General features: G+C 39.4%; 1 protein-coding gene across 3 annotated transcripts in view; it reads right to left on the bottom strand.

Moving 5' to 3' along the window:
• TMEM164 (transmembrane protein 164) overlaps positions 1 to 16,069 on the bottom strand; it is a 174,415-nt gene that overhangs the window by 59,116 nt on the left and 99,230 nt on the right. For all 3 annotated transcript variants that reach the window (XM_087813644.1, XM_087813643.1, XM_016198282.2), the window contains one exon: positions 10,683 to 10,749. In XM_087813644.1, coding sequence (XP_087669770.1) covers positions 10,683 to 10,742 — 60 coding nt within the window. In that variant the 5' untranslated portion in view covers positions 10,743 to 10,749. The remainder of the gene's footprint in view (positions 1 to 10,682; positions 10,750 to 16,069) is intronic.

Genomic DNA, 16,069 nt, shown 5'->3' on the forward strand with positions numbered 1-16,069 from the left:
ATGATGAAAATATTCTACAATTAAAGAGTGGTGATGGTTGCACAACTCTGTAAAAAACAGTTTGTACACTTTAAAAGACAGTTGTGCTATATAAATTATATCTAAACTAATCTCCCCTCAAAAAAATGACTGAAAAGAGAGAGAACAAGGCAAGTACTCATTTGTGTAGTGCTTCTAAATTTTTTTCAAAGCTCCTCGCTATCTCTTATTATCTTTTGTTATTTCTTGTGTTTTCTTTATAACCTATCTGTGAGTTGGAGAAAGCAGATAGTACTAGTCCCAGTGGACAGATGGGGAAATTGATGCTTGATGAGGTCAAGTTAACTGTTCAAAGCTCCAGGTCCCAGTCAGCAGCAGGGGTGGAACTAGAACAGGGTGCACAGCAGAGCCACTCTCTACACACTGAAATTGCCTGGAATACTTTCTTAAAATGAATGTTTTGAAATTGGCTCTGGTGATTCCAATCAGGGTTGAGAACCATTGGCCCAAAGGCTGGAATGAGTGAAATCACCTGCTAGATAAGGCTATTATTCCACACAAAAAACACTACTTGGGGTAGTGGTTCAAGGTTGGGGAAAAAACTGGTTACCACTGCTGAAGGCTGTTCCTTCTTATCTCATTTTAGGAAAACAGAACCAAGACAATGAACAGCAAGTTCTGGAGACAAAAAGGCTTCTGCTTGACACTCTTACGGCTGCCACTCCCTCCATGAGTTCAGGAGCTTGGCCCTCACAACAAACCCAAAGTTCTGGCAATTTTATTCAAGTAGGAATAATAACCAGGAGTGGGCCTAATTCACCTGTCAGGAGGGAGGTGAGAGGGCTGGCCAGTTCCCTAATCAAACAGGCTGTCTTGGAAACATGCAAAAAACAAAGGAGCTATTAGTCAACGTGGAAAAGAAAGCCTGCCAGGGAATTTTAATCTCCCTCAGCAAGCCTAATTCAGAAACAAAGCCCCCTTCACCTCACCATCACTCAACAGCTCAGGTATGCTGGGGCCAAACTTCTGAAAACTAACATCAAAACCACATGTCACCCGGACTGTGCGGCTCAGTAATTGAATGTCAACCCATGAATCTGGAGGTCACGGTTTGATTCCTGGTCAGGACACATGCCTGGGTTGTGGGCTTGATATCCAGTAGGGGGCATACAGGAGGCAGCCGATTGATGATGTTTCTCATTCATTGATGTTTCTATCTCTCTCTCCTCCTTCCTCTCTCTCTAAAAATCAATAAAAACTTTTTTAAAAAATATATCTTTATTGATTTCAGAGAGAGAAAAGGAGAGGGAGAGAGAGAGATAGAACCATCAATGATGAGAGAATCATTGATCGAGCCCACAACCCGGGCATGCGCCCCGACTGGGAATCAAACCCCGATCGCCTGGATCCTAGGTCGATGCTCAACCGCTGAGCCACGCCCGGCCGGGCTCAATAAAAACATTTTTAAAAAAACCAAACACATGTCAATAGGAACCCCTCTCAATTTCTGAGATAATATTAGGAACAGTAACAATGATGGTATCTGACACTTATTAAGCACTTACTATGTACCACACATTATTTCCAATCATCTGAGCACCATTTTCCAGATAAGAAAATGAGAAACCAGAAGTTAAGTGATTTACCATAGGTCACAAGGCTAAAGACAGAGGAGCCACAGGCAGGCTAGATCCAGGGACCACATTTTTTATCACTATACTATACTAACTCTCAACATCTAGGCAGAAACAAAAAGACTGCAAATACACAGCAAACAGTGCTAACAGTTGTTACTGCTCAATGATTTCTATTTTATTCTGATGTTTATCTGTGTTTTCCATTATAAACACATATTACTTGTGTAAAGAAAATATTTATATATTTGTAAAGATAAAGGCACAAAAGCCTCAGGCTTTTTGTTGTTTCTTTTTTATAAATGTGTTGAAAATTAACCACCTTTGCATTTTTTTATTTATACTTTTTCATATTTTACAACTTTTCAATAGTAAATATCTTTTGTTGTAGTCAGGAAAACATTATATCTTTTGTTGTAATCAGGAAAACATTATTATTTTAAATGGTCTAAAAAATATTTCACCTAGGAAAAACATCACCTATCATCCCTCTATCTTCACACCCAAGATCTCAGGCATGTGAGAGGGATCCTTGCAATTTCTCTAAGCAACACAGAAGTTCAGTTTGTTTGCCTAATTTGCTTATTCTATCTGTGGATACCTATCATGTGCTAGGGGTGAGGACCTGCAGGGGACAGATATCACAAAAGACACTAATCATGCCCACAGAGAATAGTTATGATGCAGTGCTGAGAACCTGGGGACAAGCTGAATATAAAGTCCAATTACACTATGGCGTGTTAAGCAGTTATCTCCATACCTGAAAAGATTATTGATTATCTCCTGTTACATTAAAGGGAATATACTGGAGTACTGTTTACAGTATAATGCCAAAGAAACCTAAACCCCCAAAACAACAACCCTAGAAATAGAAAACTCTTCATCTACATTTATGAGCAAAATAAAAATGGAAAAATACACAAACCTTTAACACAACTTACCACTGGAGGCATAGGATTGAAAGTTGGTGGAGCAAAATGATTAGCTTTCTCTTCATACTCCTCTGATTGAATGAACATGCATTATTTTTGTTAAAAATTCTTAAAAATATAATCAGTCCCCCAAATCTCTAATGGATATTGTATAAAATTTACCACAAAGAGTTGATTTGGCTTAAAACTTAAAAATCAACCTAAATACAAGTTCTGTTGATTTCTGAGTGTCCCTGTGCAAGTTACTTCAACTTTCTAAATCTCATTCTATAAAATGAAGACGCTAATACCCACTTTACAGGGTTTTTTTTTTTGAGGATCAAAGACTAATAATTAATATCTTACACTGACTGAGGGCTTTCTATTTGCCAGGTGCTGTGCTATGTGCTTTACACAAATTAACTAATTTAATCCTCAGAACAGCTTTAGGAGGCAGGTAGTATTATCACCTCCATTTTATAGATGAGAGAACTGGGACGTACAGAAGTTAACTTGCCCAAGTTCACTACACCTCTCTCTCTCTCTCTCTCTCTCTCTCTCTCTCTCTCTCTCTCTCTCTCTCTCACACACACACACACACACACACACACACACACACACACACACAGGAGTAGCACAGCCAGGATATGAACCTGGAGGATCTTATCCCTGAGTCAATATTTTTAACTACACTAGGGTGAGATATTTGTGAAAGAGCTTTTCTGGTCGCAGAGTCCCATGTACCTGTAAGAAATTCTTATTAGTAGAGATGGAAAAGATAAGAAATACATGTAAAATCTAAACACTATAAGTAAGGGCTTAAAGATGTGACAGAGGCAGAGTCACAGGATGTCTTCTGACAATTTGCTTATAAAGGACAAAGTCTATATATACAACTGGAATTCATGATTCTCCATCCTGCTCTTCAGAATTTCAATGATGAGTTTACTGTTTCCTACTGGCCATGACAGTCCCTTAGCTTGAACTGCCTCCTTCCTCTGCAATTTGCATGCACATTCTAATCCTCTTTCAAGGCTCAGTTCAGGCTTTAATTTTCCATGAAGCCTTTCTGGTCCACTTAATGATCACTCTAGGAGGTGGTGTGCTAGAGTGCAAAGTGCACAGGTTTAGCTTTAGCACTTACAAACCACGTAACTCTAAACAAGTCATTTAAGGTCTCTGAATATTACCTCATATGTAAAATAGGGTCCTTGTGAGAATAAAATAATATGTAAATCACCTGGCACATATTTGGTGCTCTATAAATGCTAACATTAATCCTCTTTCCATTTCTTAGAACTCTGGAACAATTGCAATTTAGCCATTAAACCTGAATTGCCTTGTGATTTTCCTTTTTCACAATTTTGACTCTAATATCGCCATAACTTTCCAGGCATTTATGTCTTATATTTCTAACTGCAAGTTCCCTGGGGCCCAGAAATGTACCCTGCCTGCTTCTGCATCCCCTACGGCATTTAGCACAATACTTGACATAGAAGAGTGCACAATAAAAATCTGTGTATTCAAATTCATGGCATGTGCATGCAGCCTTTACCCAGGCCACTCCACTCCCTTTGTGACTTTGGGGACAAGGGGAGTAGATATGAACATGAAACCTATGCTGCTTTTTGTGCTGTAATAGACAAAATCATTGGTCTGAAGAAAAAAGTCTGTGTATTAACTGGTGTGATGGGGCTGGATTCATGGAGAATACAAGACTCGCAAAGATCAATCTTAACACCTTGCTGACTGGTCACAAGATAACTCGTGTCTGCACTTACATTAATTTAAGTAATTTTAAACACATTGCTGACCAAACCAGTAGGCTGCACGGGTGAGTTCTGGCTCAAAATAGCTAAACAGGTAAGATAAAGGTAGTAACTACATATTCGACAGTAGTCCCCATGATTTGGTTTGGACCAGGAACCCCAGACTCTTCTCAGCCCTCCACATCCTCATGCACTTTGCATTCATTTGACCAGAAATGTACTGGCCTTTGTAGGTTAAGGCACAATTTTGCCCAAATCAATTCTTCAGAAAGCTAAGGGCTGTTTTGAAAGGAAGGTTTTTATGTGTTAAGTACTTTCAGGAAAGCAGAGAGACATCCTGTCCCTAGTTCAGGTCCAAAATCCAAACTATAACTTTTTTAAATAGCTCAATTTGCCAGTCACAAAAATAACTTTCTAGGTCAATTAGCACATTTCAATGTGCCAATTAGCAAGAGTGAGATTCTCAAGCCTATTTGCATTGGTGACAGCAAAGTTTCCCCAAGCAGCACACATGGGTACAAGGTGTGCCAGTGGTAAAGTTGTATCCCAAGAACATTGAGGTAATTGTCGCTGGTGAGTAGCCGCCCAAGTAATGAAGATCATTACTAATCTCTTTCACTCAATCTGACATTTCAAAACATTCAAAAGAACCTAACAAAAAAAGTACTGGACAAAAGGGGAGGTGTGGTAAAGGAGGGACAAAAGAACTAACATAATAGATCAGCATGGATACACAAGATGGGCAATTTTGATAATGAGATAATAATATACTCTAGGCTTTTGGCCTTTTAGAAGAAAAGAGCTTGATAAAAAAAATCATTATCATTCTTTTCATTATTATTCTAGTAGAAAACAGATGGCTGCAAACACAACTATAGGCCATGCTAGTCTGGTCTGGGAAGAGGGCTGATCTAGTGTCTTAAGTTTCTTTTCCATTTCCAATCTCCCTTGCTCAAAACACTCTGCATTCAGAAGAAACTCTCATGGGCCTAGGAGGGCTGGGGATGCAGGCTGGGCACAGTGCTTTATTCTGAGGACCAGACTGCCAGCTTTGCAAGGAAAGAGTGGTAATTGAAAAGCTAATATGTAACCAGGTTCCACGAGTACCCTACTTAGCTCCCACTTCTTGGCTTTCATTTTCTGGAAGGCGGTTTAGCATGGAATGGATGATATCCTTTGCAAAGTCACAGGCAAAGATAAGCAACCTCGCATTACCATCAGGCCAAAAAGCCACTGGCTATAACAAAGAGCTTACAAAGTAGGCAGTGCATCTATTCTCCAAGCCCTGGACTACTGACAGTTTAGGCAGGGGAATCTTATTATAAGATCCATGGATGGGCTTGTAAGGAGAAAGGCAGGAAATGGCAGTCCGTGTGTCCCTAGTGAAATTGTGTATAAAATGTGTTTGTGTATTTATCTAGGAAGAGTCTGTATGGTCCTCTTCAGCTTCTCAAAGAAGCCTATGACCTAAATCTTTTAGATGGAGGGAAGCTAAGAAGCATCTCTAGCACCTCAATTCACTAGCATTCAAACTTGCCAGGAGTTTCAGACAACACAAAAAGAGCTCTGAAGTCTGAATCAGGAGACCTGAGTTCAGGGGGCACCCACCTTTTCTTCTTAAGCAAGTCATTTATCCTCCTAAATTCCCCCTCCAGGTGATAAGATTAGACCAGACAAGCTTTCAGCTCCCTCCTAATCTAAATAATCATTAGTGCATGTCCCCTCCTTCCTTCTAAGAAGAAGAAAAAAAAAAAAAAAAAAGCCCTGAAGATGCCTCATCTGAAGCCAGAAAGAGACCTTCTCCAGAATTGTGGCAGCAAAGAGCACTTACTTATAATACACGCCATTGGAACACACATTCCTTCTTCTAAGGTGTCAGCTTCTAAGATGAAGAACCAGGAGGAACTGGAACCTGAGCATTCTCTAGCTGGTGCCATGAGTCATAGGATAGAGTGCAGCACATGGAAGTTCATTGATGACTCCCAGTCCATTAGCTGACTGTGGCAATTTCCTCCAACCCTCTCTCTTCTCTCTGTCTTTATATATGTGAGTGTGTTTGTCTGTGTTCTGGTGCACACACACTAATTAGTTCATTTTATTTTCCTTGCTTCCTCATTATTGCTAATGAGCAAAAGAAAAGGATTAAAAATATAAATGGCCGAGAAGGAAGGGAGGGCACAAGTCAAAGGCTGGCTTCCTGCCTAATTGAGTCATCAGGCTTAAAAGAAAGAGTTGCCTATCTTCCTGTGTCTTATTTTAAGTCAATATGAGCTCAACTAAGGGGTTGCAAAATAAAAGTCCTGAAGGCCAGAAGTAGCCCAGGAGGGGTCCCAATCATTTAAAATAACCAGACCAAAGCCAATGGCCAAGACACATGCCCAACACCATGAGCTTTTCTCAGCTTTATTTTAGAAAAACACCACCAAAATTATTTACCAGAATAATAGAAATTACTAGTTAAGAGAAAGCTCATTAAAGGAGTTTTAGTGTTAAGAAATATTACTTGAACATTCTTGATAAGGCAGTTGGCTAAAGCTTGACATTTATTTGGAAAGTATTATGTATTATAACAAATATAACAGCAAATCTGCCATGAGAAAGGGAAGAAGGAGAGAGGGAAAAAGAAGGAAGGAAGGAAGGAAGGAGGAAGGAAGGAAGGAAGGAAGGAAGGAAGGAAGGAAGGAAGGAAGGAAGGAAGGAAGGAAGGAAGGAAGGAAAGAAAGAAAAGAGGGAGAAGAAAGAAAGAGAGGAGGAGAAACACTGCTTTCTATATAGACTGGTAAAGCTATTAAGGGTTGACTTGTGCTCCCCTCCCCAATTCATATGTTGAAGCCCTAATCCCCTAGTATCTCAGAATGTAACTATATTTGGAGATAGAGTGAGGCCATCATGGTGGATCCCAATACAATCTGATGGGTATCCTTATAAGAAGAGGAAATTTGGACAACAGAGACATACCAGGGGTATGTGGACACAGAGGAAAGACCATATGGAGAGGCAACAAGAGGGGAGCGCTCTGCAAGCCAAGGAGAAAGGCTTCAGAGGAAACCAACCCTGCAGGCACCTTGATCTTGGGGATAATAAGAGTACCTTGCCTCATAAGTGTATTGTGAGGATTAAATAAACAAGTCAATGGAAAGGACTTAGAATAGTACCAGGCACATAAGCACTCAAGAAGTGTCAGCTGCTGTTGATGCTGGTGTTGATTTTAAAAGGGCTAAGGAAACATCAGCAGGCTTAGTGAAACTATATACCTTTGGTATAACACATTAATGACTGAATGAAGCATTCCGACTTCAGATATGTGAATGGGCGTTCATTTTCAAGCTTGCACAATGGGAATTATAACATCTGTTTGTGCTCAGTGGTTCTGCAAGGAGAAGACTATTCAGTTTTCCTCAGGGGAAAGGTCCCACTAAGAAGAGAGATATAGGTGACCTAATTAGAGGAACCATAGCTACCTCAACTGATGGCAGATGCTATTTGGCCAAAGATGTGGGCTAGATGCATTCACATTCAGGATCACTAACTCTTATAATCAATTTTCTGGTGTACCACTCCTTCCTTGAATCTAATAGAGCTGCTAAAAAATGGAAAATGAGAGCAGACTTCTCTCTGCCCGACCTCCAAATCTTCTGAGAAAACAGTAAGAGGGTGATCAGAGAGATGGAATAAGATAGCACTGGATCCACTTCCCTGCCTTAGCAGGTTATTCCCATAGGCAGGGAGTAACTTGAGCTCCAGCGCTGTTCCACAAACCTAAGCCAATAAAAAATGTGTTTTCAATTTCTTTGATTTACACCATTCTTGGGTATTATCCCATATAGCTCTGAGACCAAGTCAGGAGTTTTGATTCTACAGTTCACCATGTGAAGTCAAATAAGTCACACAGTATGGGGAAATGTAGAAGGGAGGACAAGGACAAAGGTACCTATGTTAGCAGCCTGTGCCTGCTGATCCCAGCTAACAGGAGAACACTGAACTTAATGCACCTGTCATTAATAGGTTCTGCAACTCTAAGCAAGATAATGTATAATGAAACCAATTTTGCAATAGGTTAATTGATATAAACAGGAATTAAGTCCCTATGACATCTCAAGAAAATAACATTATTCAATGACCTCTGTACAGCCTGCCCTCTCTGACCTTAGTGTTCCCTTCTTCTGGAGGTTGAATGGGGCATTGTGCTCTTTGGAAGAAAGGAGCTAGGGCATATAAGCCACCCAGGGCTCCCATTAAAATGCGAGTTTTGATGCAGTAGGTCTGAGGTGGGGCCTGAAATTCTGCATTTCTAATAAACAGTCTGTCAGATGCTGATATTTGGACCACATTTTGAGTTATATATGAGTAACTTCGAATTTTCAGCAACTAGGACACTGATTTTCCAAGAGTGGTCTGAGGGCACATGCAATCAGCATCCCCTGGCATTACCTCAGACCCTCTCAGTCAGACCTTCTGGGGATGGGGTCTGGCAAACCTCTTTTTTTTTTTTTTTTTTAATCCTCACCTGAGGATATGTTTCTATTGATTTTAGAGAGGAACAGGGGAGAGAAAGGGAGAGAGAGAGAAAGAGAGAAACATCAATGTGAGACAATTGCCTCTCTTACATGTCCCAACCACTGGGGATTGAACCCACAACCTAGGTATATGCCCTGACTTGGAATTGAACCCACAACCTTCTGGTTCATGGAACAATGCTCCAACCAACTGAGCCACCTGGCTAGGGCTGGCAAGCCTCACTTTTTAGCCATACCTTCAGGTGATTGCTATGGACATTGTTTCAGAACCGTTGCACAAAATCAGTGGCTCTCAACTGCAGCTCCATGTTAGAAGGAACTCTTTAAAACACTGTACCCAGGCTGTATCACAGGTCAGAAATTCAGACCTGTGATCTGAGGTGGTAGGGGCAGGGGGAAACAGGGCATCAGTGTTTTTTGTTTGTTTGTTTTATTCACTAGTCTGTTTCTTACAGTACCCCTAGGTGAGACTTGAACATACTGAGGGTTTAAAATCATTGCTTTGATGAATTTTTTAAAAATTTATATTGATATATAATATGCATCTAGAAAAGTATGACAATCATAAGGATATACATGAGTATTTGTGGAGAGGGAGTGACTAAATCCTTGGAGAGATTGAGTATAGCTCTGGTTGTAGGGTCTGGAGGCTTAAGCTCTGCTGTGTGTGTGTGTGTGTGTGTGTGTGTGTGTTTAACTCCCTGAGTGTCAGTTTCTTCCTCTGTGACTAAAGGCCATGATATTTGCCCTATCTACCTTACACAGCTGTTATGTGAAAAGACCTTGTAAACTATGTTATCCAAAGAGAAAAAATTGTCATTTTGAGATTTAAACTATGAGGCAAATTTAAGTCATGAAAATGGAAAGCAGAAGGAAGGATTTACCAGCGATTTCTTTCCCTGAGCTTTCTAACATGGCCTCCTAATCCCTCTGCACTCTCGCATGTGGGACCCTGCCACCCAGTCCTGTAGCTCCTGCTTCTCTCTCTGCTGGTTTATCACTCAGCTTCCTGCCACAGTGAGATTCTACATGCTAGCCACAGGAGATGTGTAGCCCAGACTTCCCTGTAGGTTTGGACAAATGGGGAAGGAATCTAATTCTTGCCCAAGGGGGGTCCCTGACAAAGCAGATGGGCTTTGAAGCTCCCCAGCAGATTATCCTGGTTCACTGTGACTGAGTCCACACTAGAGACCCTTAGAAACATCTTGAAACCTCTGTCTAATGGGTGAGGCCCCTAGTCTCCCTTCTCTCCACCAAACTTCTCCAAGAGCTTCTGTAAGCTTTTTGGTCTGTCCTGATTCTGGCCTAAACCACTATCTCAGCCTCAGAGTTCCACAAAATACTCCTATTCCCATCATGCTTCACTGTATCGAAACAGGGCTGCATCAAACCTCAACATTAAATATAGCTGACCCTTGAACAGCACAGGGGTTAGGGATAAGACCCCTTCCCATGCAGTCAAAAATCCACATGTAACTTTTGACTCCTCAAAAACTTAACTGCTAATAGCCTACTGTTGACCTGAAGCCTTATCAATAACATAAACAGTTGATTAACATATAGTTTGTATGTTTTATGTATTATATACTCTATTCTACCATAAAGTTAGTGAGAGAAAAGAAAATGTTATTAAGAAAACCATAAGGAAAAGAAAATACATTTAAAGTACTGTACATTACTTATTTTTAAAAATCCATGTATAAATGGACCTGCACAGTTCAAACCCATGTTGTTTAAAGGTAAAGTGTATATAGATATTTTAATACTCACATGTGCACATGAGCTAAGGAGGAGGACAAGCAATATATAAAGAAGTAGCAAGCAAATGCTGTTTTATATGTTGCTGGTATGTTCCTAGAAGAGGCTACTTACCAGGCGGGTATTTACCACAGGAAACAGCAAGGCCAGAAGAGCTCCATTCAACATATGCATCTGTAGCCTGGAGAGGAAGAAAGATAAAGTCTAGGTCACACTCAGACTCTGATGGATAGGCAGAAAAAAATGTGTCAGGTTATGCCACGCCATATGGGAGAACACGTAAACAAGTGTCTCTCTGTAAAAGAACACTGGGGTTGGCACATGTGCATAATAAATGAAAAGTCACATATTTTGTATTAACGGAAATGTTCTGAAGAGCATCATCACTGCCTCAAAATCCCCAAAACACGTCCGGAACACACTTTGGTTACAACACTTCATTATATAATGAGCTCTGAGTTCCCTAAACATCCAGTCAGTCTCAATCAATGGCTTCAACTGCTGCAGCTCAGGTGGCATTAGAAAAGGGGAACTACAGTGGCCAAGTACTCTGTTATTACAGTAGAGGCCTATATCTTATAACAGGGCTGCTTATTTACGGGGTCATGTTCAATCCATTTCCCCAAACAGCAACCTGGGCATAAAATGGCTAGTACGACCCACAGGGCCAACTGCAGTGTTTTGCAAACTGTTGCCCCGTCTTCTTAGAAATGCCTTTAGGGGCTGCTATAGGAGGTATAAGGGCAGAAGTGGCAACCTTCTAGGCTTCCTTTGATCTATTTATATATTGGGTTCTGTGATTTAAAAGAAAGGGGTGGTGGGGAGAAGGCGTTCACTCCAGCATTGTGTAGTAATACTGTTTCCCAATATCAAACTTTATAAACACACACTAGAAACCCAGTATAAGTAGAGAACAACCAAGTCAGAAACAAACTTCACTTGTGAGGGCTCTGAGGATGGATTTAAATAGCTTTATTTATGACTAAAAGCAAATGGTCCTTTACTACAAAGAGAGAAACAAAGAAAGACAGTCTGTTCCTCTGGAAGAAAAGCTGATTTGATGAGTCACATATAACCACCACTGAGTCAACATGCCTCTTAGACCTCAAGTCTCTCCTTCTCCCTCTCGCTCTCACTCTCTTGATCTCTTGCACACACACAAACACAGCAGCCCTGAGATACCAGAATTTCTCCTATACCAGGAACAGGAAAGCAGTCCATACCTTGAAGACCCCCAGGACATTAGCTCTTCTCTTGGAGCTCACAGATGTGTGCCTAACAGTAAGTAAAGTTTCAAGGAGACCCAAGGGAACAGCCCAGAAGCCCCAAGGCTGCTTTTCATTTCTCCCAGTGTGTTTCTTACTGCAGCTCTTGTTGCCAATGCCATGATGATGGTGATGACACCCACTTAACATATTCTACGCAAGTATCTAATTAACTGCTATACATGAACACTATCGCTTAATTTTGATAGCAATCTTATGAGATAGGTATAATTATCTTTCCCATTTCATTGATGAGGAAAGCAAGTTCAAAGAAGCAAAGCGACCTGATCAATGCCACTCTTCAGAGCCATGATTCAAACCCTGGTTTATCTGACTCCAGTCCCCAAATTATTATATTCTTCTCCCAGCCTCCTATCAGAGCCTCCCTGCCACCGTCCTTTGCAAAAATGACCTCAGGCAGAGAATTGGAGATGCTCCTTTTTCCTTGTGGCTTTGTGGGTCTCTCTACCACCTCCAGCATCCACTTCCCGAGGCTTAATATGCTTTCAGGGAATGAGCAAGAGTGCTCTTAAGTCATAGGAGGTCATCACAGTACTACAGTTTACCAGGACTTGGCTTGGTCCATCAAAGGGAGGAGGCAAGCCAATACAATACCACTCCTACATCCCCAGGCTGGCCAGGTTACCATGCTTTTGCAACAGGGTCCCTTTTAGGGATACTCCATGCTCTGAGAAACTGACTACTGAAAACTCTGGCTCAAGCCTCAGTGCTTAGAGCAGGGGTCATTAACAGCCATCCCAGGCCTCAGGTGAAGCAGAATCTGGCCTAAGTGTGTTCCTCCTATGTGACAGCCACAGCATAAACACTCTGTAAAATGCACTCAACATAAGGAACAGTGGTGCCAGGCTTTGCCATTTGCCTTAAATGCTGGCAATTTACACCAGGCCAATTAGGAATTGGGGCACCAAATGTTGAGTCTTGAGGATGATGAAAGTGAACCCAAGGGATTGTGAAAGGCCAAAGTTAAAGAAGATAAAACTAATATTAAGATTCAAAACAAATGATTAACTTCCTAGAAAAAGGCAGGCCTTGTTCTGAGTCCTCAAAATTCATTTTCACAAGCTACATACATGCCAAAGGGTAAATTATCCATAATATATAAAAAAGTCTTGCATATCAATAATTACAAAAATATCTAACATGTATTGAGCATTTCAATGTGCAAATCACTGGGCTAATTATTCAAATGCATCCTCTCATTTAATCCTCACAGATTTTGTTATAATCATCATCTTCTTCAATTGTATGGCTGAGAAAACCAAAGCACTAAGTGATTAAGTGACTTGCCCAAGATCACACAGATAATAAGTGGCAGAGGGAGAAGTCATACTCAGGTCTCCTCAAGTTTCAAGCCTATGTGTTTCCCACTGTACCCTGCTTCAAATCCATGACATGAACATTACAACATGTTCCGTGTGTGTGTGTGTGTGAGCACATGAGTGTGTCAGATTGGTAGCGAGTTAGGAAAAAATTGTGGGATGTCAGTGGGGGAGGGAGGGTCATGCCTAAAGGCACTAGAACCCCTGTGTCTTCTGTGACAAAAATGTCTGAATTACACAGTGCAACTGTCCTCTACAGACCCAGGGCACAGCTCAACAAGTAAGCAACTAATCACATCAGAGGCCAAGGCCACCTCCTGCCTGACACCCACATTTATACTGGGTATGGGAAATGGATAATGGGCCACTAGAAGGTCCTGTGAGAGTTTCCTCATCTGTACAACAGAAACAATAATAATACCAACTCAAGATTATTATAAGGAGTCAATATGTATAAAGTGCTTAGAAAAGTACATGGTACATAGTGAGACAGAATCACTTACTGGGTTAGTGACTCAGAAGAAGTCATTTAAAATATGTATGTCAGTTTCCTCAACCTTAAATCTGGCCTAATAACAGTACCTGGCTGAAATGGTTGCTGGGAGAATTTAATGAGATATGATCACATAAAGTGATCAACATAGGCCTAGGACATAGTAATCACTCAATACATGATAGCTATTATTATCCTTAATAAAGCAATGTAAATGAATGTCATATTATTATTCATAACAACAAATAAAGCTGTTAAAACCTTCACGAAATTATTTATATTTCAATTTAGCACTTGATTACAACCAAAAACCAAAAATATGGAACAGATGACAAATTCTTCTATGAGTGGCTAAAAAGGCAAATCCATAGAGAAGAATTCTTAAAGGAAATTACATAATATTATGAAGTGGATGAAAATAAAAATACAACATATCAAAAAGGATGAGATATTTAATTCTTATATTAGAAAAAAAGGAATGGTCTCAAGTCAGTAATCCAAACTTCCACTTTGAGAATCCAGAAAAACAAAGAGCAAAATAAACCCGAGGCAAGCAGAAGGAATGAAATAATAAAGATAAAGGCAGAAATCAATGAAATTAAAAACAAAAACAATAGAGAATATTAATAAAACCAAAAGCTTGTCTCTAAAAAAATCAATACAATTGATAAAAACTCTAGACAGAATAACATGAATAAAAAGAGAGAAGAAAACATTTACCAATATTAGGAGGGAAAGAAGGGATATCACTACAGACCCCCAGAATTAAAGGGATAATAAGGGGGATACTATGAAGATTTCTATACACATAAAATTTGAGAACTTAGATAAAATGGAAAATTACCTCTGAAATCACAAATTACCAAAACTCATGCTAGATAAAACAGATAACCTGATCATTATTTCCTATTACAGAAATTGAATTCATACTTAAAATCTTCTAAATAAGAAATCCACAAACCTAGATGGTTTCAATGACCAACTCTGTCAAATATTTATAAAATGTCCAGAAAAGAGAAAGGGAAACATTTCTCAACTCATTTTATGAGACTATTATTAACCAGATACCAAAACCAGACAAAGAATGTACCAACAAAGAAGGAGGAGGAGAAAGAAAACTAAGATTAAGCTAATACCTCTCATGAATGCAGACACAAAAATCCTCAATAAAACGTTAGCAAGTCTAGCCTGGCCGGCGTGGCTCAGTGGATGAGCATCAACCTATGAACCCAGAGGTCAAGGTTTAATTCCTGGTCAGGGCACAGGACCAAGTTTCGGGCTCCATCCCCAGTAGGGGGCGTGCAGGAGGCAGCTGATCGATGACTCTCTCCCATCACTGATGTTTCTCTCTCTCTCTCCATCTTCCTTCCTCTCTCTGAAATCAATAAAAAAAATAAAAAAAAAAAAAACATAGAAAAGGGACAAAATAAAATTTAAAAAATGTTAGCAAGTCTAATGCAGCAATATCAAAATAGTAAATACTCCATCACCAGGTGGTGTTTGTCCTGGTAATAAAAGGTTGATTCAATATTTGAAATTTAAATAATGAAATCCATAAATTCAAAAAGTTAAATAATAAATACAAATACAAAACTATAAAACTTACAATGTTAATCTTTGTGTATGTGTACACACACTCACATACACATGTAGATAGAAAACAGTATACCAAAATATTAAGTGTGGTTAGTTTTGGGTGGTAGGATTAGTTTTTTCATTATCACTTTTTTGAATTATTCAGTTTCTACAATGAGCATTTATCAATTTTACACTGGAAAAAGTCCCAAATATTACATTAAAATTTTCCCATGTTTCAAAAAAACAAACAAACAATAAATAAATAAATAATGAAATTCCCCAAATTAAAAGTTTAAAGAATAAAAAGTACATAATCATATTAATTGATACAGAAAGGGCATTTCTGAAAATTCAACATCAATTTATGATAAAAAATACCAACAAACTGGAAACAGGGAAAATCCTAAACCTGATAAAGTGCATCTAAAAAATATTATATGCCCAAACATCATATTGAATGATCAAAGGCTGTATGTTTCCACCACTAACATAAGGAAAAGACAGGGGGCCTGCTCTCAACACTCCAATTCAACAAGATACTGGTAATCTTAGCCAACAAAAATAATGGAATTTGGAAAGGAAGAAAAAAACTACCCCTATTTGCAAAGAACATGATTATATGTGTAGAAAATGCTAAGGAATCTAAAAAACAACTCCTAGTACTAATACATGATTTTAGCAAGGTTGCAGGATCGCAAGGTGAATCCACAAACATCAATAACATTTCTACATAATATCAGTGTAAAATTGGAAGCCAAATTTTATTTTATTATTATTTTTTCTTTTTAATTTTATTATTGTTTAAAATATTACAGATGTCCCTTT

Source organism: Miniopterus natalensis, chromosome X (assembly GCF_054644295.1).
Source record: "Miniopterus natalensis isolate mMinNat1 chromosome X, mMinNat1.hap1, whole genome shotgun sequence".
NCBI classification, from domain to species: Eukaryota; Metazoa; Chordata; class Mammalia; order Chiroptera; family Miniopteridae; genus Miniopterus; species Miniopterus natalensis.